The sequence below is a fragment of the Callorhinchus milii genome, unplaced genomic scaffold (genome assembly GCF_018977255.1).
Source record: "Callorhinchus milii isolate IMCB2004 unplaced genomic scaffold, IMCB_Cmil_1.0 Scaffold5, whole genome shotgun sequence".
NCBI classification, from domain to species: Eukaryota; Metazoa; Chordata; class Chondrichthyes; order Chimaeriformes; family Callorhinchidae; genus Callorhinchus; species Callorhinchus milii.
In genome coordinates this window covers 51,308,076-51,333,300 of record NW_024704746.1, presented here as the reverse complement: position 1 = coordinate 51,333,300, position 25,225 = coordinate 51,308,076, and the positions used below count along the sequence as shown (strand labels likewise).

Genomic DNA, 25,225 nt, shown 5'->3' with positions numbered 1-25,225 from the left:
AGGGCTAATGTTTCTGTAGACTCTGCTTTTATTTTGTCTGCCGCACAGATGAAGGGAGGTGGTCAAGATTGTGGTATAATTAATGCAGGAAACAGGTAATTACCTAAAAGATTAATAACGTTTAAGTGATACACATAGGAAACTGAGACAGATCAAAGGGCAGAACCCAAAGTCTAAAAGATAAGTAAAAATTATTTGGATTAAATAATTATCACTTTTATGAATAAATAGCTGGCTTTCCATCAGCTTGCCAGCTATCACTGAAAGATTACACTTGGCTGTTGGCATGACTGATTTTAGCCATAGTGTTGTGCTCCATTTCGTCAGGAAGCATATTTCGTCTTCATTAAAGCACTGCTGTTTGTTACTTTCTCTCATCATGACACACGTCTGCATGGTCTCAATTGTGATTTTCACCTCTGAGATCAGCCCATTAGAAAGGCACAAGGTCAGTGCACCGCCAGTTAGTCCCTCAATTACACTAAAGATCATTTCTGAGAATACCAGCTTGGAAGCATGGGCTAAGGACATGTCAGTCAAAACAGGAGAGGGCAATATAAACTGCAGTTTTTACAACAACAATAATAAAATTACATTTGTATAGTGCCTTTCACATCGGGAGGATGTCCCAAGGTCCTGGACAGTCCGTGTTTGGACCTGGGCTGGGGGTTGGGATTGGGAAGGGTGGAGGGCAGGGTGTAAAGGAGGATGATAAAAAGCATGGTCAAAGAGATGGGTCTTGAAGGAGGCAAGGAAGCGAAAGAGGCGGAGGGACTGCGGGATGGCGTTCTCGAGCGTGGGGGCAGAGTGGCAGAAGGCCTGCCCACCAAGAACACATAACTCAGAAATAAGTGGAGCTTCTGGCAAGCAGTCATTTGCATGCTTTAATTCTGCGTGGATTTTAAAGCAACTCATATTGTGGATTTGTTTTCAAAAATTCCATACCATATTTTTTTGGGTGAAACTGAATGCTAACATTTGGTTCATCATGTTACATAACTGTTTCATTTTGTTGTTGACTGTTCATGGTGTCTAATGGAAGAACATTGAAATTGAACTGTGGCTTGCTGTCGACAGGGCGAGTAAGATGACGTATCCGCTGTGGAAGAAAGATACATTGCATTCTTAATAGATATATGGATGCAGCACATTGACTAGGTCATTACTTATAGAAGCTAGATCAATAAGACATTTGATTGTGAAACCTATTTCATAGATGATCAACTCATTTGCCGAAGGCTTGTTACATATACCATAGGGAGAGGAACCAGATTCCCAGAACTGCCCATCACTAATGAGCTATCATATCTATCATATCTATCATAACTATTATAGCTAAGGTAAGTTTATTCAATAAAATTAATAATAATCTGAATTTGATTAAGCTTCTTATAATTCCAAAGTACATCTTTACGGGATAAACTGTACAGTGATGTGACTGTCTGCAACTTGTGGGCGGATGGGCAGCCAATATGCACACAGCAATGTCCCGCAAATGGCCTTGGAGTGAGTTATGAATTTTATTTGGGGAAATGTTGGCCAGGACACTGGGCGAGAGAAACTCCCTTCTCTTTTCGAATAGTACCATGGGATCTTTAATGTCCACCTGGATAGGCTTAAATAATAATCATAATTGGTGCATTTGATTTTGCGCTTTTCATGTCAGGAGGATATCCCAAAGCATTTCACGTGATATACTGTAATGTGGACCAACTTGTGTGTTTTTGTGGGCAAATGCGATAGCCGATTTGCACACAGTAACATCCCACAAACAAGCATGATCACTTTTAGTTGGGTGATTGTAGGGAATCAATAAAATCCACCTGAACAGGCAGGCGGAGCCTTGCTTTAACATTTCACCTGGAGGATGGCACCTCCGATAATGCAGTAGATTCCCAGCACTATACATTCAATGTTTGTTTGTGGGATGTTACTGTGTGCAAATTGACTATTTGGGGTCCATGTTCGTACGAAGGGCAGGAGTAGAAAATGCTATCAAGTAAGCCAGAATGACACACATTCTGTTGGAGGAATGCTATAACTTTTCTCTTCAAAATTTTCATTTTATTTCTTTTAATCCGTGCAAGGACCTGTTCTGCCTTCCCCCACTCTGCAACTGTAGCTGGAGTCCTGTAGTTCAGGGGTTAGAGCATTCGCCTCGCAAGCAAGAGACCTGGGTTTGATTCCCAGCAGGGCAAGTTTCCTTATTCTACATGCCTCTGTTTACCCAGCAGTAAGTAGGAACTCAGTTGTTAGTTGATTGGTGTATCGCTTTTTCAGGGGTAATAATTCCTTCAAAAAAAAATAATAAATCCATGACTTTGTGGGACACTGCTGTGCGCAATTGTTTGTCGGGTTTCGTCCACAAAATATACACTCAATTCATTTTACAGTATATTCTGTGAAGTGTTTTGAGACGTCCCAAAGATGTGATAAAGTGCTATATCAAATGCAAGAATTATTATTAACTCTGCCACTACCTCTCCCCACAGGCTGCTGAGCCCCTCATTCATGTATTCCTCACATGCAGACTTGATTACACTAACTCCTAGCCTGTCGGTCTACCTAATTCTTCCATCCACAAGCTGCCAATTATTCAGAATTCTGCAGCGCGTGTCTTCTCCTGCACCAGGCTCCGTGAACCTATCACTGCCGCCCTCGCCCGGATTCTTTGGCTCCAATCCCCAGAGGATAGAGTTCAAAATCCTCATCCTCGCTTTCAAAGTCTTCCATGGCCTTGCTCCTCCCCAGCTCTGTAATCTTGTAACCATGATACTGGCCTGTCCGTTCCCTCCACTTGGTGGACTCTGGTCTACCCCACATTCCCCGCATTGCTCGCCCCACCATTACTGATCAGGGCTTCCGCCTTATTGCCCCGCCATTTGGAACTCCATCCCACAGTCCCTTCACTTCGCCCTGTACTGTTCCTCCTTCAAAGCCTGTCTCAAGACCTTAGCTTTCAATCATGCCCTCAGTCACCCTTCCTGCCCTCCACTTGTCTGATCCCAACACCCAGCTCAGGTACAAATCCTTGACTGTTCAGCGCATTGAGACATCCTCTGTCATGAAAGCTGCTATACAAATGAAATTTGTTGTTCTGTTTTAATGAAAAAAACAGCATAAAAGATGTGCAAAAGAATTCACAGATACAAAGGTGATCAGAATGAATAAAAATAGACTATGAATGTGAATCTAAAAGGTATGGGGAAATGACAAGAAATTGGGATTAGAGTCAGTAGCTCTGGTGGAGTTGCCAGCACCAGTATGGAACCATAGAAAATTTACAACACAGAAGGTCACTTGTCCTATCGTGCTTGACCTGAATCTCTGAAAGAAGTTAGTGTTATTTGCCTGACTTTTCCCCATATCTTTTTATATGAATCCTTTTCAGATGTTTAATTTCTTTTGAAAAAAATAAGGTGCACTGTATTAACAGAATTTAACATTCTGCATTTAGACTGTATCATTTAATCTCTCTTCAAAAGCTTATGTGGATTCTGCATTCCAGAGAGGGAATTCCAAGTTTTAACAATCTACGTAAAAACAATCTCCGCTTCAATCCCTTTGTTTTTTTTAGGAGTACTCACTTTTTCTTTCATATTACAGTTATGGACTCACTGACTGGGGAAAAATGAAGGTCTTGAGACAGATCTTGAGACAGATGAGAGAGGAGGTTAGTTAGAGGAGGTCGAAGAGGTAGTGTGGAGCAAGATTATGTCCAACAATTTATGCCTATACAGGAATATATTGTTAGTTGGGTTCAATGTCTCAGCAACTGTTTAATAAGAAAGTTGCAGAAAATTGTCTGTCTTCCGGGTCACTACACCCCTCTTGCATATTGTGTGCGAACAACGACAACAAAATTACATTTGTATAGCGCCTTTCATGTCGGGAGGACATCCCAAGGCACTGGAGTGCCACAGACATCATCATTTGCAAAATGATATCAGGAACACTTTCTATGCATAGCATGCAGACCCAGTGCACAGAAAATGAAATCAGTGGCAACCTGACCTGGCTATTTTTCTGATGGAATGCATGTCAAGGAACAGAATGCGCAAGAAACCGAGTGTACCTTTCTTCCATTTGTTACAGGTCCATTGCATACCAGCTCTGTAAATGTGATTCATTTTGAAATGCCACAATCGCATTATCTGGAAAGTGCCTTCACAGTACTTGTGACATTGGTGCACCACTGGCAGAGTTTTGAAGAAGCTTTTTTCCAATAAATTAAATAACTTACCTGTATCAAAGACCCACTGGTTGAGCCAATATTGATCATGATCCAGAGTGGAATGCATATCAGGGAAGAGACTTTGAGTAACCAGCCCCAAAAATATGCCATTGTTGGATATACATAAGACCCGATCGTTAGACGGGAGTCCGTTATCATTCCGTAAATAAAACAAGCCTTGAAAAAGAGAAAACAATAAGAGATGTTAGGTTTATAATGTCTGTAATTTTCCCTCTGAGTCATCTCTTTTCAAGATTGAAGAGCCTGAGCTTATTCTTTCATCCCTCCAACATCCCTCTCTCCAGCTCAATTGCTCTCCTCTGCACCATCTAGAGATTCATTACTGATTTAATACATCTGAAAAGAATGAGATGCTCACAATTAAAATACTTGGAGTGTAGAAACACCAACACCACTTAATTAAAGGCCAGGGTCTGTATCCGATCATGTTTGCTATGTCATCATAGAAGCGATCAGCACCTGCATCAAATCAGAAGAAGGGTAAGAAGTTACAATCTATCTTGAACAGCACAGTCAATGCTAAAGAATTTTTAAAAATATTTCTGGATTTCTGGACAATGTAGCTCCCCAGAAGAAAAGGAGAAAGAGTTGGCGAATGATGATATCATCAGGAATCAAACATGGAAATGTGTTTGATTCCCAGGACTGGCCGCTTGTTGAACGTGGAAACATACTGTAATTAAAACAAATTATTATTTAATAATAATAATAATCCTTGCATTTGATATAGCGCTTTTCACATCGGGAGGACGTCCTTCACAGAACACACTGTAAAAGTGAATTGACTGTATATTTGTGGGCGAACGCGGCAGCCAATTGCGCACAGCAATGTCCCACAAACAGTTGTAGATTGAAAATGACCAATTTATTATTGTTTTTGGTTTTGGAGGGATTATTATTAGGCGTATGGAGTAAGGAAACTTGCCCAAGGTTTCGCCCTGCCTGGTTTTGACCATGAATCTGCAGCTGAAACCTGCAAAGGGGTCTTTTCCATAAAGAAGTTGAATGAAATTCTTTATTTCAAATCCAGAAGCATATAATGTTAAACCAAGGTTTGGATCATGCTTTCGTTGGTACAAGATCTCAGAGAGGCGAGCTGTATTGTTTACAATTTGGGGACCTGTTACATTACAATTTCTATGGTTCATTAATATTTGGGAATCTAGTGTTGTCATTCGAGTCAATCCAGTTTTGTCATGAGATTTTATTTTTGTCCAATTGTCAGGTTTATTAGCCTTTATGACAGGAGAAAGAATAAAAACAGCTTTCATTATTTCAGTCTCATTGAGGTGGCATAATGATGTCAATTATTATAAAATGTACAGTCAATTCACTTTACCGCATATTCTGTGAAGCACTTTGAGACGTCTTGAAGATGTGATAAGGCACTATATCAAATACAAGGATTATTAGTTTATTATTATAATTATCAACAAAGTCCCATTCAAGGTATGTTTTAATTGAATTTCCAGATCGTAGTTTTAAAGAGTTTGGTTTGTAGCACTGTTGTGCCTTTTAAATCAAAGCATTTCTCAGGATTTAATAATAATAATCCTTGCGCCTTATCAAAACTTCAAGATGGCTCAAAGCGCTTCACAGAATATACTCAATTTGTGCGGAACAATGTTCCACAAACAGCCATGAAATGAATGATCAATTTTGACTGGGGGATGTTGGCCGGAATACCGGGAGAAGCTCCCTTCTTTATCAACTACGAGAAGTACTCCCTTCTCTTGTAATCAATATAGAAATGGTGTCGCGTAGTAAAACATTTTGAAGTAGGACTACATTTGATGTATAAGCCATGCTTTGAAGTTATATTTATTTATGATGTCTTATTGGCTGTGACAATGACTTGCAATTATATGGTGCCTTTCATGCACGGGCGCCATCTTGAAGTGCTTTATAAAGAAGAAGTCCAGGCAGATCAGGGAGTAGTGGAGAGGTGGTGGTAGGTCATAGAGATAGGTCTTTAGACAGGTTTTTAAAATAAAGGAGAGAGATAGTTGGAGGGGATCAAAGAAGTTGCAGAAATGGCTAAGTGGCTGGAATCTCAATTGCCAATGGTGGGCAGAGCAGGCCAGGGGATCTTAAGGTAGGGGGGGCAAAGTTGTTGAAGGTTGCTAAATTTAATCTGCTAGGATTTGGGTAGTCAGTGGAGCCAGGCAAATATATGGGGTTATAAGCTTACCATCCTGGAAATGAGAGAGAATATAAGCTGCCCAGTTCTGAATGATCTGGAGTTGGGGAGACTGGTGAGCAAGGCTTTGTAAAAGTTGAGTCAGAAGAAGACAAAGGCGTGGATGAAGCTTTCAACTGGTTTGGGAATATAAAAGAAACCCCTTGCATTTGATATTGCTCCTTAACATGTTGTCAAGGCGTCTTAAAGCACTTCACAGGATATACTGTAAAGTGGATTTTGCACACAGCAGTGTCCCACAAACAGCCATGGAGTGAGTGACCAATTTTATTTTGGAATTGTTGGCAAGGGCACTGAAAGAAACTGCTTTCACTTTTTGAATAGACTCCACTATTCAAATGCCTCCCTCACCGGTCTCCCCAGCTCCACCATCACAAGATCAAGCTAATCCAAACTTCCGCCACACCTATAATCACCCTTACTAAACTCCATACCCCCATTATACCATTTCTAGCCAAGCTTCACTGGTTCCCTATTGCCAAATTGATCAATTTCATGCCCTGGCATCTCCCTACCTACTTGTGGAAGTAAGGCATTTGTGGAGGTGGGTAGTGATGCAGAGATGGAAGAAAGTAAATTTGGGCAAAGCCCTTACAAAATCTTAAAGAAAATAGAGTCAAACAAAGTGCCTAGGATCTACACAGACTCATCAGTACGTAAGCTTACATGTTATCTGTGTGAATCAGAGGTGCATAATACAACAAAAAATTATGACACCAGCATACATTTCTCATACTAAAATATGTTTTTCTGCTTTGTGTGTCCATTAAAATTGATTTTTTGAGAGTTTGATAACAGAATCTGCTTTTTGTATGCTTGTTGGATCTCAAATCTCGTGGGGACATAAGTGTGGTCTTCTTGGAGATGAGCTGTCTCCAAGGTGACCTTGGCAAAGTAATATCGGAGTTGAGTCAACACTCTGTGGTGGTCTTGGTAATCTGACTCCTGAGCCTGGTGGGTCCACAATTGCCTAGAGATGACAGACCACCCAGCCTGGATCATTGTCAGGACGAGGAGGTGCAGACTATCACTGAGAGCAGATATTCTTACCACTCAACTCCTGTTATGCCAAATATGTAAGGGTTAAGTGATTTTAGCTGAATAAGCATTCAGAATCTTGCTACACAATGTAGTCAATGGCAAGTTAAGTAGGTTTATCAGGTTAAACTCCATCAGTACTCCAACTCACACTTTGAGGTAACTTGGCTCTTGTCAAGTTGTGCGTTATTCAGAATGAAGTAAGCAGGGTGTGTTGTTCCAAGGAGAAAGTGCGCATTCCATTCCAGACATGGAGATATTTCTTACCTATGTGGAACTCTCAGTTTAGTTTAGATACTCAAGCATGCTGATGGGTTTCTTGCCCACAAATATATATAGTCACTATTCTGTGAAGTGCTTTGAGACATCTAGAAGACGTGAAAAGTGCTATATCAAATTCAAGGATTATTATTATTATTCTCTCTTGACTGAATCATGTCAGATGGCCCATGCCAAGAAAAGTTGGTACAGACTTGATGGTCTGTTCGGTTTTGTGATATTTTCTGTTTCTATGTTCAGTTTCACTGCAGTTTCCACAACTTTTCCCTTCTTTTTATTGCCACATTGCAAGAGGTAACGGACACACTCTTATTCCAAACACTCACCATAAATCCAGGCAATGCCGATAGTTTCAAAAATGGCCACAAAAAATAGGCAGCTGCTATTGCATCCGTAATATTGAATCAGGTAGAAGATGTATAAGCCACCCTGATAGAACAGGAAGAGAAGAGAGAAGCATGAGATCGGGCTGCACTGAACTGACTTGTCAAGTGATCGGTTGATTGGCGTAGAGCTTTGTGAATGAGAAATCAATGTTGCTGAGTTAAACAACAGTTTAAAAATGTTTAGGGTTTAGCTGCAAGGCCGTCTATACAAATGTTCCTCTACTTAATTTGCGCATCTTAATTTTTTTTACCCTTTTACAGTAAAGGTAACTGTTGTATGCTCTGCTCCACCCAAAACAGGCATCGTTGAGTGAAACCAACCAGAACACTCCATGATTTTGCAAATAGCTTTTGGGAGAAAAGCTCAGAGTTCAGAGTGTATACCTGATTTGCTGCATACTCAACCTCCCGTATAGCTTCACAGTAGAATAAAACGGGTGGTGGCAAGACTGGGACAGAAAAACACAGTACAACTTGTTAAATTGATTTTCTTACTTCTGTTACCATCAATAGACTGATCAAAAAGAAGACAATAGTGATGGCCAGAATAAAGAGCTCTCTGCAGAATCCCTTCTGGAATATTCTTGGAAATACGTCAACAATGGTGGTCACCAAGCTCTCCATGGAGACAAACTGGTTGAATTTACAAACAAAAAAAGTATTAGTAAGCAGGTAATATACAATGTAACTTTTCTCTGAATTTTATTTGATCAGCCAGGTGTCTGACACATGCAGATCACCGTGCTTGAGCATCCAAATCAAAGTGTTCCGTGCATCCCATCTACACATTAAATGGAATACCCACTCTCTCCTTGGAGGGATTCAGCCTGCTTCCCTAATTCTGGGCAGCTTGTCTGACTCAGGACCAGGATTACCAAGACAGCCACAGAGGGTTGTCTCGATTCCGATATTCAATTCCTACGAATGCCATCTTGGAGCCAGTTCAGCTCTGAGGAGACCACGATTACCTTCCCCCAGGGACGACAATCATTTGATGATGATGATTTGATGATGGTCATTTGATATCCGACAAGCGCAAACTTTTGCCCTCATGAAGTGGATGGCAGGTACCAGGAATTCCATGTGAACTTCCAGGTGGGCGACACAGCTCAACATGAAATGAGTGAGAGCATTGCTACTATTTGCTTGCCCACAGCTTGAACACGCTTCCCTTCCCATTGAACAATCGTAGAATTATACAGCACAGACACAATGGTTCAGTTGGAGGTGTGGAGCTGGAGCAACATCTGCTCAACACTCTGTATATAATTCAATGTGGTTTCCAAGCTCCGATATATGAACATGTGATCATAAATTCAGATTTCAGGTAACAGCAGCTGTCGCCCCAGAGTTTCCTCATCATCTATCTGACGGACATCTGCATTTTAGTGTGGTGGGAGGACCTTTAAAGGACACGATTGTGACATGCCAACCATATTGATGTTCTCCAAGTCCAAGTTCAATGCTGCGTACCCGGCTTACTCAGCACCAGATGCATTTGTCTGACAATTTTTTTTATTTCTCCCTCTCTCTTTCAAACTGATCCTGGTTGTGACTGAACCTTATACACTCAGCCCTGTATGAACTGATTGGTGTAGGATTTTCCTCCTATATATCAATAAGCATACGTAAGGGCAAATCCATGTTAACCAATTGCTTGCCTTCTCTGATGAATCCAGGTGGCAAGCTATGAATCGATGTGTGAGATTACTCTGTTACACTAATAATGGGGATTTATAGTGCAGATTGCATCAAACCAACCACCAAAGGCCAATCAAACTGCCTGAAAACAAGCCTGTTTGTAACTTGACGCTTTGAAGCACAAGAGGTTGTACACTAAGATAATGTGATATAAGTTTCCTCAGGATTCCCCGCACAGTGAGGATTTGAGCTCAGGCACCATATTGCAGGTTCCACTCCAATTGCCATGTTGCACTCTCACTTTCTAACCAGAAATAGTGGATACCTGGAAACTATTTAGCAGGAAAATCCTATGCTTTTATTATCAAACTAATGAGTGTAAAATTAAATAATGCTAAAAAGCACTGGTTAAATACATTTCAAGCCATCTTTTGTGAACATTGTGACATTTGAACATTGTGAATTGCACAGTACCTGAACGTTGAATGCCAGAAAGATGCACATAAAAACGAATAGACACCACCAAAGCTGAGAGAGTGGCATCCTGGACACTGCCTTTGGAAATGTGATAAACATCAAACCCTGACCTGTGCAGAGAGATGACATTGATCAGAACATTCTTCATGGTAAATTCAATAAAATGTAAACAGTTGGCTCTGCTCACATGGACTAAAGAACATCAGTCAGTCTCTCAGTTGTCTCATCGGAAAAGAAAAGCTTTTGGGATAATAATGGTAAATTCAATAAAATGTAAACAGTTGGCTTTGCTCACATGGACTAAAGAACATCAGTCAGTCTCTCAGTTGTCTCATCGGAAAAGAAAAGCTTTTGGGATAATAATAATTATTTGGGATAATAATAATAATTATGGGATAATCCTTGCATTTGATATAGCACCTTATCACGTCTTCGAGACATCTCAAAGCATTCACAGAATGTACTGTAAAGTGAATTAACTATATATTTTGTGGGCAAAACACGGCAGCTAGTTGTGCACAGTGTCCCACAAATAGTTGTGGATTGAGTGACAAAATTATTATTGTTATTTTTTTCTGAAGGAATTATTGGAGTGACTGACCAATCTTTTTTATTTGGAGATCGTTGACAACGACACCGGGAGAAACTCCTTTCTCTTTTCAAATAGTGTAATGGGATCTTTATTGTCCACCTGAACAGGCAGATGGGATCTCATTTTAACACTTCATTTGAAGGACGGCACCTCCAACAATACAAAGCACTCCCAGTAGTCCATTGGAGTGTTAGTTTAGACAATGTGATTCGAAGGCCAATGGAGGGGCTTGAACTCAGAGGTGAGAGTGCTACCATTGAACTAGGCCGACAAAAGCTTTTGTAGACATTTAAACAATGAGAGGTTAATCACTGGGCACACTTAAGGATTTCAAAAAAATGGGCACTATGTTAAATAAGTTCCATGTACCTTAGTGTAGTTACAGTGTAGTAAGATGCTGGTGCTGCGAATAGCTGAGGTAGCTGTGAATAATAATAATATAATAATCCTTGGGTTTGATATGGGATATAGTGCTTTTCATGTCTTCTAGACAGCTCAAAGCGCTTCACAGAATATACTGTAAAGTGAATTGACTGTATATTTGTGGGTGAATAAAGCAATAGTTGTGAATAAAACATCTGTCAAACACACATATCAATTTTGAAGTAGTAGACAAAATATTTATAGAACTTAAAGTGGACAACAAACCAAGGGAAAAGAGATTTCATTCTTGATTGTTGAATAGATTAAATAATATGAGTACGCCATTTTTCAAAAAAGATGTTAAACTTGTAGCTGTGGCCATTTTGTCTTATATTGGTAGAAGAAATTTTGCAATGGGCATGCTTGGTGCTTCAATTTTTAGCAAAATGTTTCTTTTATCATAAATTTTAACATGTATGCAAGAGGATGCCCAAATTTTCTTCTCCTACACAGATGTACAGAATGTCATTTGTCACATTGTTCCATCAAGATCCATCAATGTTATGTCCTCTTGCTTGTTTGACATCAAATATTAACTTTTTGCAGCTGAATGTTGACAAGACAGGAGCCATCCTCTTTGGCTCTCATCTATGTCTTCTCACCTGTGGTTCCAAACCTCCTTAACCTCTCCGGCCTTTCCCTCAGTCTCACTGAACTCGTATGCAACCTTTGCATCAGGTTTGATCCCCTGCTATCCTTTCTTACCCACATTCGGGCCCTGACTAGACTGCTTTTCTCTACCACCACCACCACCATTGCCTGCCTCTAAGCATACCTCAGACCCAGCACAGCTAAACCCTTTATCCATGCATTCGTCACCTCCTGCCTTGATTTTTCCAATGCCCTCTTCGCAAGTCACTCCAATTGCACCATTCATAAAATCCAATTAATGAAAAACTCTGCCACCTTACCTGTTCAAACTCTGCACCCCCGGCCCACCTGGCTCCTTATTGTAGAACAGATCGATTTGAAGATCCTCAAACTTGTGTCCAAACCACTTCACTCCCAGGCACCTCCCTACCTCTCTTACCTGCTTGCATCTCACTCTTCTATCCACCTCCTTCACTCAGGAGCTCTGTCCTTCTGCACATCCCTCATCCTTTCTGCTTCACCATTGGTGGACATGCTTTCAGGCACTGTACCCAGAAACTGTGGAACTGTCTGGCTCAAACCCTTCACTTTGCTTTTTCCTTGCCCAGTTTCAGATCATGCCTGAAGACCTTCCTCTTGACCAATCATCCCCTCTCACCCCAGCTTAACAACAAAAACTTGCATTTATATAGCACGCCTCATGCAGGGTAGCATCCCACAAAGCGCTTAATCAAGCTCCACTGTCATTAAGCTTGTTGAGACCCTACTAGCGTGAAGGGTTCTATATAAATACAAGTTGTTGTTTCATGGATAGTTTGTTGATAAATTTATCCACTGCTGTATTTCTTACCCATTACTTCCAATTCATGAATAGGTACATTCTCTGCATGGGAAACAAATCCCAATATGGAGAAGACGGCAAATCCAGCCACAAAGTTTGAGCCACTGCTCAGGAAACATAGCGCCAGACAATCTCTGCAGAAGAAAGAAAATGTTTCAGACAGACGGACCAATAATCCAAAACCTTTATTAAAATCTAATTATTTCATTCTGATATAAGCCACTGGTTTATTATTTATACTGGATCTAATGTGCTGACTTTGTGGGTGAATTTCCATCCTCTTCCCTGCACCAAAAGCTCCTAAAGCAGTTCATCCTTACTCATAATTTTCTGCAATGGTGACAAAGTTGATGGGGAAATTTTTCGCAACCAACCCTTGGAAACAGATCTTGGAATAGGTAATCGGACACTTTAGGGTGAGCTTCATAAAAAAAGGCATTGTTTAAAAATTATTTTTCTGTTTGTCACAGACCATATTTTATCAATGGACACTCAAAGATAAAGCCAATATTTCTGCAGGGCAGGGATTTTTTTTTCTGTCAGCTGGGTGTCTGACCCATGTGGAAAACTTGTTTCATTCCAAGCATCTATAACAACAAAGTCTCAAAGCGCTTTACAAGTAATTGCTGTCAAGTAGTTTTTTGGGTCAGCTGGGTATTTTCACAAATGTGGAACTCCATCAGCATGCTTAAGAGTTTACAGATAAAAATTGAGAGTTCCATTTATATATGCCACTTACTTGGAAATGTCCCTGTGTTTAGAAAGAAATGTACATACTCTCAGCACACTGCTTACCTAATTTCGGAAAGTATTCATGCAGATTGGCAAGAGCCAAGGTTTGTGGAGCAGAGTATGTGTTGAACCAACTAAATCTGCATAGCTTGCCATTGAGAACACTGTCTGGCAAGCTTCATGCTGCTTCCCTATCCCTGAGAGTTTGGACTTGCAAATTGAACAGGAGCTGAGGGGGGTAGAATCCCTACTCCCAGACACCTGGGGACATTGCCCCTTCAGGTACCGATGAGCTGGGCTGACTCGTCTATCAGCAGTGTCCTGGAGCACAATGGTTTAGAATCTGGTTTAGAAATTGGACTTTTGAGACCGCCACACAGGATGGACTCAATTCTGACATTCTAGTGCCACATGCATCATCTTGGAGCCAGCTCAGTTTCAAGTATTCCCCCTCCTCCTGGAGGATCACACAGTGTACACCACTCTTGACTTTCACTTGCTTACTTGGGCTACAGTTTAGTCCTGCTCAATGACTAATGGTCTCAAACTTTTGTCGTAAATGAATTGGACAAAAAATCTTTATCCTAAGTTTGTTTGAAACTTTTCTATTTGTGTGTGTTAGAATTTACACTTTTTGTATAATGTTAGAATCATAATAGGTGTTGCGAACGGGTTAACTTTTAAGTTAAGTGTGTTGTGGGCAGCTGGACTGAAACTCCCTGCACGTACACGAGATAACGAGACAAGGATACGGGAGATGGGCCATCCCGGGCTGCGGAGACAAGGGTACAGAGATCGAAGACTGAGAGCTAGAAACACTAAGACTGAGGATATCAGATGGAAGATTGAAAGCTGTAAGCAAGAAGACTGAAAGCATGAAGAATCAAGCTTGTGTGCTGTAAAGACACAGTGTTGAACTCTTAAATTCGAGATATCTATAGTGGTGTTATTCTGTTACAAGATCTGTTGATTGTACTGGCCTTTGGTCTGACCCATCGGGATATTGGGGAATAACGAACGAATAATAATAAAACAGTCTGATATCTGGTTAGAGGAATTAGCGTTATTTCCTTACAGATTTGGCTGATTTTATTTTCTAACATGTGTATCTTCCAAATTTTTGAAGAAGAATTCATATAAGTTATTTTTAAATGGAATTAGATAGAAACTGGAGGAGAGAAGGAGAGTCAGATGAGATTAGGTGGAGAAAGGCACCAAATGATGAGTGCATGGTCACAACTTTTTCTTCCGGACATTGCAGTCCAAGTTTACTTACGAACTTGCTCTCATAGCCATTTCCTACCTGTAGCAATTATTGTTCCAATGGTTGTAGCTGCTCATGGCTTTCAGAGAGCAGAGAGCTAAGCCAAAGGAGAATATCACATGTCGGCCAGCTTCAAACCACACCTGGGAATTCAGAAACAACAGAAGTGAGGATGTCAATTTCATTCATTGTGAAATATGCGGGGACTGCAATCTGAACTTTTTTTTACAAACAGCACAGATTTATAGGTTATTAAATAGCAATAATCCTTTAATTTCATGTAGTGTCTTTCACGTCAGGAGCACATCTCAAATCACAGTATTAAAGTACAGTTATCTGTGTATTTTACATCTAAATGTAGGCAAAGGTTGATTTCCTAACAAATGTTTTGCTGAGTTTTTTGCACTTTACAACTAATCTGTAGGATGTGTTGAGGTAGCTGTTCTCATCTGAGGCCAATCCTGGATGCTGAAATTGGCCTAAATTACCTCATCATGAAGAGAATTAGGGAATAAGATTCCCATTCCTGATTTCTGCCCTTTTTCTTGTTCGAAAAGGTGTGTGTAAAGGCTTTGTATGTGATGCTCTCCATAATTATATAGCTTACTGATATTCATTGTCAATGATCACAAGTGAGATGGTGAGAAGCTGGAAGTAATTAGCAACCAACATCGTCATTGCTCCTCTACTTCCCAATATTTCTATTTCCCAAGAAATTATCCTACTCCATCTCCTGCACATTCAATTCCATATCTACGTTTTTCTAAGGGGGCAGGACATCCCACAATTGTATTAATCTTTGAGAAAAAATTAATTCCTCCCTCAGTTCTAACCATTTTAACCTTAACTGAAGGCATGCAGAATAAGCTTCAAAAAAGAAAAGTTGTGATGGTACAAATAAATGAAAGCACGCATTGTGGAGAAGAACTAAACATATAAAATTCAAAGCCACAGTGATGCACCAAGGAAAACATAAGGTGTCAGCCTGGCTCAGTTGGAAGTACTCTCACCTCAGTCAGAAGGATGTGGGTTCAAGCCCCACATTGGGACTTCGAGCTCATCAGCTCTCATCCTGGAGTTAAGGGTGGAGGCAGAGAGATACCGTTGGATGTCATCTGCATACATGTGGAAGTTGACCCCACGTCTGTGGATGATGTTACCAAGAGGGAGCATATAGATATTGAAGAGGAGGGGACCAAGGACAGAAGAACACCGCATGAAATGGTACGGGCTCTAGAGGAGAAACCATTTGTGGGGAATGAAGTGGAGGCGATGTGAAAGGTAGGATCTGAACCATTCAAGGACAGAACCATGAAGGGTGAGAGGAAGGCAGTGGAGGAGGATAGAGTGGTCAACAATAATGAAGGCAGCATAGAGGTCAAGTCGGACGAGGAGGCAGAGGATGCCCCGGTCGCAGATGGACAGAATGTCATTTGTCACTTTCACCAAAGCTGTTTCTGTGCTATGTGTAGCATGGAAACCTGATTGGAGGGGTTCGTGAAGGGAGTGGCGGGAGAGGAAGAAGCGAAGCTGGGAAGCACCGACTTGTTCCAGGACCTTGGAAAGGAAAGGGAGGTTGGCGATGGGGCGGTAGTTTGCAAGCAGGAATGGGTACAGGGAGGGGTTTTCAAGGATAGGAGTGAAGACAGCTGTATTTAAAGGGGTGGGAACAGTACCATGGACAGGAGGAGGTTTATGATATCTGTGAGAAGAGGGGCAAGGAGGTGGATCTGGGAGGTAAGGAGAAGGATAGGGATGGGGGTCGATGGAGCAGATGGTCAGTTTCATATGGGTTAAAGTAGAGGTGAGAGAGGAGTGGGAGACACGTTTGAAGGTGTGGAGGGAGGGATGGGTAGGGGCTGGGGTGTGAGGGGGAGATGGGGAAGGGGTAGTAGACAGAAGGGCAGAAGCAGATGATCAGATCCCCTCGACTTTAATTTTGAGGAAGTCCAGCATCGCCTCACAGTTGGAATTGGAGGAGAAGATGGGCGAGGCGTGAGAGGGTGGGTGGAGGTGCCAGTTGGTGTTGGAGAAGAGGAGCCTAGGGTTGTCCTTTGCCTCCAAGATTGTCTTGGAGTAGAACGATAATTTAGAAGAGGTGAGGGTGGAGCGGTTAGATTTGATAAGGTCTAGCCATATCTGCTGGTGCACCATTAAGTTGGATCTGTGCCTTAACTGAGTGAAAGTGGCTGGTGTATCAGGGTGACTTTCGTGAGTAGGAGATGATTCGGGAAGTGAGGGGAGCAAGGGCATCGAGAGTGGTGGGGAGGGAGTTGTGGAGGAGAATGACCAAGGAGAATAGGTTATTGTGGGAGGATGACTCCAAGGCAGTGGAGAGGGGATTGGAGGAGATTTTTTTCCATGGGCGGTAGGAAATGGAGGTGGGTTGGGTGATAGTGGGGAGAGGGATTGAGGAGTTAAGAAAATTAAGTGATTGTCCGAGATAGCTTTGTCTGTGATGGTAAGTTCCAAAACAATGAGACCCCAAGTGATCACCAGGTCGAGGGGTGACCATGGATGTGGGTGGCGGAGTGGAGGGAGAGGTTGAGGGAGGAGAGGAGGGAGGAGACGTCAGCAGAGGTAGAGCAGGAGAGGGTGAAGTGAATGTTGAAGTCGCCTCGGATGAGAAGGCATTCGGATCAGAGTGAGAAGAAAGATAGGAGGGTGGAGATGTTGGGGAGGAAGATGGGGGAGGGCTTATGGGGGCAATAGGTAATGAGAATAATAATACTTGCATTTGATATAGCGCCTTATCATGTCTTCGAGAATCTCGAAGCGCTTCACAGAACATACTGCAAAGTCAATTGACTATATTTTGTGGGCGAAACACAACAACCGATTGTCCCACAAACAGTCGTGGATTGAGTGACCTTTTTTTAAGGAATTATTACCCCCCATAAAGTTAAACATAAAGAAGACAGAAGCCATCCTCCTTGATTCCTATCAATCACCTGCGGTTCTGAACTCAACCTTCTGCGCCCTTCCCTTAAGTCAAGTGTTGTCCAACCTTTTGACTGCTGAGGGCTAGATATTGTATTTTTGTATTTTTGTATTTCCCTTCCAGAAACGCAACCTGTAAGAATCCTTTATAAATCCTATGCATTAAATTGTGTAACTGTATCACTTAATTTCACTACATTTCAGTTACAATGCGAACTTTAAATAGGCCATGTAGAAATTTATACAAATTTCAAAACAACAATACACTTTTATCGATAAAGTACATATATGCAAGAATAATCATTAAATCCAGAATAAACAATGAAAGTGAATAAATAATTAAGTAAATTAAAATGCACATAATGTAATAGTCATAACAATGAACAAAATACTGATAACACTGTGGAAATGTTTCTCTTGAACCAGAGTTGCAATGTCCTGTATATTCCACATCTACCTTTTGTTTCTTACTGAAACTCATAGAGTTGAAGTTTTAGAATTGCAAAATATGCAACAATACCTTTTTAAAATACTCCTGCTGTGCCTCACTTATGTGTTGTCTCTCATGAGGTTTTATGAGGCACAAGGTAGTACAGAGAGTGACTGCAAGAGGGGCAGAGCAAGCTCGTGCTCCACCTCTCTTCTGGTAACTCTCCACGTTGCTTAACTGGAAGATAAGCACAGCTGGGAGGCAAAACAATGAAGCTCGAAATGATTCACATGCTGAATTAAATCATCCCCAGTTTGGATCTGGCCCATGGACCGCCAGTTGGACCATCCTGCCTTAGATCAGCCAAACCTGTATACAATCTTGGCTTCAGGTTTGATCTGTGTTATCCATCCTATCTTACATCCTTTATCTGCCTTTGCCCCTATCTTACTTCCAAAGCTGCTGAAATTCTCATTCACCCTTTTTGAGAAGGGTGGATAGAGTAATAATGGCACTTTGAAGAGGAAGTTACTGTGGTGGATGAAAGGGGGAGGTTGATGATGTTGCCTGGTAAGAGGGAAAGAAGTAGTAGCCAAGTGGATGGAAGGTGTATGAGAAATGGTTTAAAGAGGGCAGGTGGTGAATTTCAAGTGCAAGGTGAGTGAAAAGAGGGATGAGGTCAAAGGTGTGAAGGGTAGAAGGAGTATTGGAGAGAGGAGATGGGGGATGTACAGGAAATGGAAACATAGGAGCCAATCTTTTTAATTACAGACATCAGGTAATTCATAACCTACTGACACAAGTTCCCATACTCCGTTTATTTTTTCCGGCAGCGAAGAACTTTGTGAGAAATGCAGTGTAAATGTCTCAATAGAACATAACTCAAGCACCCTTGTAATTAATTACTCACATGAGGATAAAACAGTGAAGACCATTGAGGGTAGAGGTAGTACTTTATTCCATCTGCAGCTCCTGGCAGTAATACACTTCTGATCAGAATGATGATCAACATCACGTATGGAAAGGTAGCAGTTACGTAGACAACCTGCACAAGAGAAATTATATATCAGAGAAAATTAACACAGAAGCTCATTCGCCTGCTTCAGCTCAATGCTTATGATCCAAGAAATGTCCAGATTGTGATTCTACTCTTACCAATTGGGCAAACAAGCAAGACTTTTTATGTTGAATTCAAAGTAGAAGTAATGTTCCAGCAAAGCTGTAGCAATCTTGTGTGTCAGCCTGACCAAGTCTCGTCTCCATGTCGGAAATTGGATGGTCTCGGCTGATGCTCCAGTGCAGTTCTGGGACTGTGCTCCATTATCGGACGTGCTGTCCTTCAGATGAGACATTAAACAGAGGTCCCATCTATCTATTTAGGGTGGACATTAAAGATTCCATGGCACTATTCAAAAAGGAAAGGGAGTTTTTCCCCCTGTGTCCTGGCCAACAAATCCCCCACATAAAATAGGTCATTCACTTAAGGGCTGTTTGTGGGATATTGCTCTGTGCAAATTGGCTGCCGAGTTTGCCCACAGAATACACAATCACCCTACTTTACAAAAAATCCTGTGAAGCACATTATGACATCCTGACGTGACAAATCCTCTACCAAATGCAAAGATGATGATGTTTATTAATATTAATTTAGAGGTGATTTTTTTTGTTATGGGTTATTAGCAGAAGGAATGGACCAATGTCTACTTTGTCTACCAATATTGAGCACAAGTAGAGCACCAGTTAAATGTACAACACAAAAGCTTACTCAAATTAAGCACTCACAAATCAGGTATAATATAGGGTAGATGTGAAGTTTCCTCAACAATTCTGTTACATTTCAGAATTTTCCTGCTTGATAACCACTCAATTATCAAGCACACTCTTGTTTTTTTATAAGTTGGAATATAACTTAATATGTTTGTGCAAAGTCTTCATCTTATCTCCTAGCCTCTTTTGGAAGATAGAATGAGCTACATTTTACCCCAAATAAACTTACTTACAGGATTGAGTAATACAATCAAGACAGATAGAAGTAATATACTAAGCACAAATAATTTATAATAGGTAAACCCATGTTAGGGGGCTTTGACATATAGCCTTGCTCACTCTGAAGCTGACTCTGCATGCATGTTACTCAGCATCAGGTCAGTGTTGGCTGGAGCCCTCCCTCCTTGTAGTTGCTTCCCTAATTTCCACAAGTCCAGCTCACTGCTTGGTCCTGGACTTCACAAGTGAACTAGATGGGGGTCCCCTTGTGGCTCCAACATGATGTGCTTGATAATGGAATGTTAGAATCAAGTCAAATCTCTGTGGTGGTCTATTTGTCCAAGCCACGTGGGCCAGCAGTTTTCCAGGGCACTGCTGGTTACAGACCAGCCTGGTTTATTGGCAGGACTTGTGAGGGGGTGGAGGGCAATCACTGGAAGCAGAGAATCTACCCGCTCAGTTCCTGTTAACACCGCAAACTAAACCCTAATGGGCGCTCCAGAAACCTTGCCAGAGTTTTTGAATAGTGCCATGGGACTTTAATGTCCAACCTAAACAGTTAGACGGGACTGCTGTTTGTTGTTTCATCTGAAGATTGGCACCTTCGATAATTGAGCACTTCCCCAACACTGCACAGGAGTTTTTAGCTGGTTAAGCAGCAGCAGCATCCTGATTTCACTGAAGCCTTGCCAACCTGCGCCTAATACTTTTAAGCATTACGATGGGTTTCGCATTTGTCAGATGTCATCAACAACAAATTACATTTGTACAATGGCTTTCACGTCAGGAGAGCGTCCCAAAGCGCTGCACAGTCGGGGATTTGGACCTGAGCAGGGGGTTGGGTTCAGGAGGGCTGGAGGGCAGAGAGGGTAGAGGTAGGAGGGTGATCGAAGGTATATGGTTGAAGAGAAGGGTCTTGAGATGTCCCTTGAAGGAGAGGTTGAAGGCTCAACTACTGATGATAGGGAAGGCCAGGAGAGGATGTGGAGCAGTCCTACTGAGAGGACGGAGCGGTCAGGTTGATATGGAGTTAGCAGGTCACATAGGTAGCGAAGAGCAAGGCCATGGAGAAACGAGTTACATAGCGGACTGGGAGAGATGAATAGCAATGTAATAAAGAGTAATCCAGAAAAAGGAGGGATTAGATAGGGGACAAATGCAGAGCAGACTAAGTTGGTCTTGGAGTACATGTGCGTAAATACATGGAGTGTGACCAATAAGATTGGTGAGCTGCAGCCTCAAGTTGCCATATGGGATTATGATGTAGTGGCAATAACGGAGATTTGGCTCAAACAAGGGCAAGAATGGGAGCTGAGTATTCCTGGCTACAATGTATTCAGGAGGAATAGGAAAAAAAGGAGGGATGGCAATATTGATTAAAGACACGGTTACAACCCTGGAAAGGAATGATGTGATAGAGGGTCTAAAAACAGAATCTATTGGTTTAGAGTTAGGAGAAAAAAAGGAGCTGTTACTCTATTAGATGTATACTGTAGACCACCAAATAGTGGTAAGGAGATAGACAAACAAATCTGCAAGCAGAATTTCAGAAAGATGCAAAACCAATAGAGTAGTGATAATGGGGGACTTCAATTATCCTAACATAAACTGGCAAAATAACAGTTTAAAGGGCAAGGAGAGGGAAGGATTCCTGAAATATGTGCAGGATAACTCTCTGGATCAGTATGTTTCCAGCCCAATGAGGAAGGAAGAAGTGCTGGATCTAGTTCTGGGGAATGAAGTGGAGCAGGTTTCAGTAGGAGAGCATTTCGACAACAGTGATCACAACATCATTAGGCTTAGAGTATTTATGGAAAGGGACAAGGAACAATCAAAGGTGAAGATACTCAACTGGAAAAGGGCTAATTTCAACAAATTAAAAAGGGACTTAGCGAACGTCTGGAAAGAAAGATTGGCAGGTAAAACAGCTAACAAGCAATAGGCAGCCTTCAAGGAGGAGATAGTTCGGGGACAGAACAAATACATTCCCACAAAGGGGAAAGGTAGGGCATCCAAACCTACCCTGGATGAATAAGGAAATTGGGCTTAAAATAAAACAGTAAAAAGAGGCTTATGATAAAGAACATAAGAACATAAGAATATAAGAATTAGGAGCAGGCGTAGGCCATTCGGCCCCTCGAGCTTGCCCCTCCATTTGATAAGATCATGGCTGATCTTCAGACCTAACTCTAATTACCTGCCCTATCCCCATATCCCCTAATCCCTCTATTTTTAAAAAAATCTATCAGTCTCAGCCTTGAAGATGTTCAAGGACTGAGCATCTACAGCCTTTTGGGGTAGTGAGAAATGTTTCCTCAACTCTGTTCTAAAAGGCTGACCCTTAATTTTAAGACTGTAACCCCTGGTTATAGATTCTCCTACCAGGGGAAACAGACCCTCGGTGACTACTTTATCCAGCCCTTTAAGAATCTTATATGTTTCAATAAGATCTCCCTTAATTCTTCTGTACTCTAGAGAATACAGCCCTAGTTTATTCAGCCTACCCTCAAAGGTCAGTCCCCTCATCCCAGAAACTAACCGAGTGAATCTACGCTACAACCTCTCTAGGGCAAGTATGTCCTTTTTTAAACACGGAGACCAAAACTGCACACAATACTCTAGGTGCGGTCTCACCAAGGCCCTATACAGTTGCAGTAAGACTTCCCTACTCTTGTACTCTAAACCTTTTGCAATGAACGCTAACATGCCGTTCGCCTTCTTAGTTGCTTGCTGCACCTGCAAACTAACTTTTTGAGACTGGCGTACAAGGTACACCCAAATCCCTCTGAACACTAACACTATCTAATCTCTCCCCCTCTAGAAAATAATCTATTTTTCTACCTAGGTGAATAACTTCACACTTACCCACATTAAATTCCATCTGCACCTACTCGCCCACTCCCCTAGCCTATCTATAGCCCGTTGCAATCTTTTTGCATCATCCTCAGAGCTTACTCTCCCACCTAGTTTAGTGTCATCCGCGAATTTAGATACATTACGTTCAATGTCCTCGCACAGATCATTGATGCAAATTGTAAATAGCTGAGGCCCAAGCACTGATTTGTGGCACTCCACTAGTCACATCCTGCCAATTCGAGAATGACCCGTTTATCCCGACTTTCTGATTTCTACCCGTTAGCCACCCTTCAATCCATGCTAATATGTCTGTCTTTATGTTCCTTGCTAGTTTGCCCTCATATTCCATTTTCTCCCTCTTAATCATTTTTTTGGTTCTCCTTTGTTGATCCCTAAAGTTCTCCCAATCCTTGGGTTTACTACTCATTTTAGCTGCTTAATAGGCTTCTTCCTTTAACTTTATACTTTCCCTAACTGCTCTAGTTAGCCACGGTTAGGCCACCTTTCCCGTGGGATTCTTATTCTTCAAAGGAATACGTGCTCGCTGGGAATTTTGCACTATCTCCTTAAACGTCTGCCATTGCTGGTCTACTGTCAGATCCTTAAGTCTAATTTCCCAGTTTATTTTGGCTAAATCCTCTCTCATACCAGCAAAATTGGCTCTTCTTAAATTTAGAACCTTTGCTTCAGACTTAACTACTTCTTTCTCTAACTTAATGCTAAATTCCATCATATTATGATCACTTTGCCCTAGAGGAGCCTTCATTTCCAGTTTGCTGATGACCCCTGCTTCATTGCACAAAACAAGGTCTAATATGGCCTGTTCCCTGGTTGGCTCCTCGGCATACTGATCAAGAGAATTATTCCTAATACATTCTATGAACTCTTCCTCTATCATCCTTTTCCCAATTTGGTTGTTCCAATCTATGTGCAGATTAAAATCACCCACAATTAATGTTTTTCCTTTACTACATGCTCTGCTAATTTCCTGATTTATACCTTGAGAGATACTGTGACTGCTGTTCAGGGGTCTATAAACTATTCCCACTAGAGTTTTCTGCCCCTTGTAGTTACGTACCTCTACCAATACTGACTCTACTTCCTGCTTTTCTGATTTAAAATCTTTCCTCTCTACTGTTTTTATCCCATCCTTTATTAGCAGGGCCACACCCCCCCTCCTCGTTTACCACATTGCCAATCTTTTCTATACGCCACATACCCTGGAATATTTAGCTCCCACCCTTGATCTCCCTGTAACCATGTCCCGGTGATGGCTACCAGATCATACCCGTTTGTTTCTATTTGTGCATTTAATTCATCTATCTTGTTTCGAATGCTTCGAGCTATGGAAGAAGATCAAAATATACTTCTCAGAATATAAGCTGTTGGGAATGTTTGTGGGTCTGAACTTTGACAAGGACCTTATTGCTTTTGCAATTATAAATTATCGTTTATTGACATTACTTAACACTATGATGTAACAAGGTATCTAAAAGTAATAGAACAACAATATGAAGCTCTCAAAGACTGTCAACCATAGATAACGCTCAAAATTCTACGTTTTAACTCCCCGCTTTTGACAAAGGGTTTTCATGCTAGCTCTTCTCAGAACAAAACAAAAAAAGTAAATGTGAAGAATGTGGATGTCTAAATCTAAGTTGTTGTGGTCTTGCAAAAGTATTTTCTATTGTTTGTTTAAATGACATCCTTCACCCTGGCCCCAGGAAGGCAACAGAGTCTTCTTTTCTCCCTGCTACGGCTGCAGAAAAGTGCGTCAGTCTTCCTGACTGTCTCATCCCCAATTACCACTATATTCCTCCTGACTATTCCCAGTGTAGCCTCCTGAATAATAATAATAATAATAATAATAATAATAATAATAATAATAATAATAATAATAATAATAATAATAATAATAATCCTTGCATTTGGTATAGCGCTTTTCACGTCGGGAGGACGTCCCAAAACGCTTCACAGAACACAGTGTAAAGTGAATTGACTGTATATTTGTGGGCGAACGCGGCAGCCAATTGCGCACAGCAATGTCCCACAAACAGTCATAGATTGAAAATGACCAATTTATTGTTTTTTTGTTTTGGAGGGATTATTATTAGGCGTGAGGAGTAAGGAAACTTGCCCAAGGTTTCGCCCTGACCTGCCGGGAATTGAACTCAGGTCTCTCACTTGCAAAGCGAGTGCTCTAACCACTGAGCTACAGGACTCTGAATAGAGGTGTTGGGGTAAGTTTGCCCATCTTCCTCACAGACTTCCTTGTCCACAGAGGTTGCAGGTAT

General features: G+C 41.4%; 1 protein-coding gene across 1 annotated transcript in view; it reads right to left on the bottom strand.

Moving 5' to 3' along the window:
* Positions 1-4,363: 4,363 nt before the first annotated feature.
* LOC103181901 (sodium- and chloride-dependent GABA transporter 2-like) overlaps positions 4,364-25,225 on the bottom strand; it is a gene marked incomplete at its 3' end in the record, with an annotated part of 35,932 nt that continues 15,070 nt past the window's right edge. Inside the window, exons 7-14 of the mRNA XM_042335433.1 lie at positions 19,000-19,134; positions 14,759-14,862; positions 12,733-12,857; positions 10,274-10,386; positions 8,654-8,791; positions 8,099-8,201; positions 4,614-4,714; positions 4,364-4,411 (exon numbers count right to left, since the gene is read on the bottom strand). Coding sequence (XP_042191367.1) covers positions 4,364-4,411; positions 4,614-4,714; positions 8,099-8,201; positions 8,654-8,791; positions 10,274-10,386; positions 12,733-12,857; positions 14,759-14,862; positions 19,000-19,134 — 867 coding nt within the window. The remainder of the gene's footprint in view (positions 4,412-4,613; positions 4,715-8,098; positions 8,202-8,653; positions 8,792-10,273; positions 10,387-12,732; positions 12,858-14,758; positions 14,863-18,999; positions 19,135-25,225) is intronic.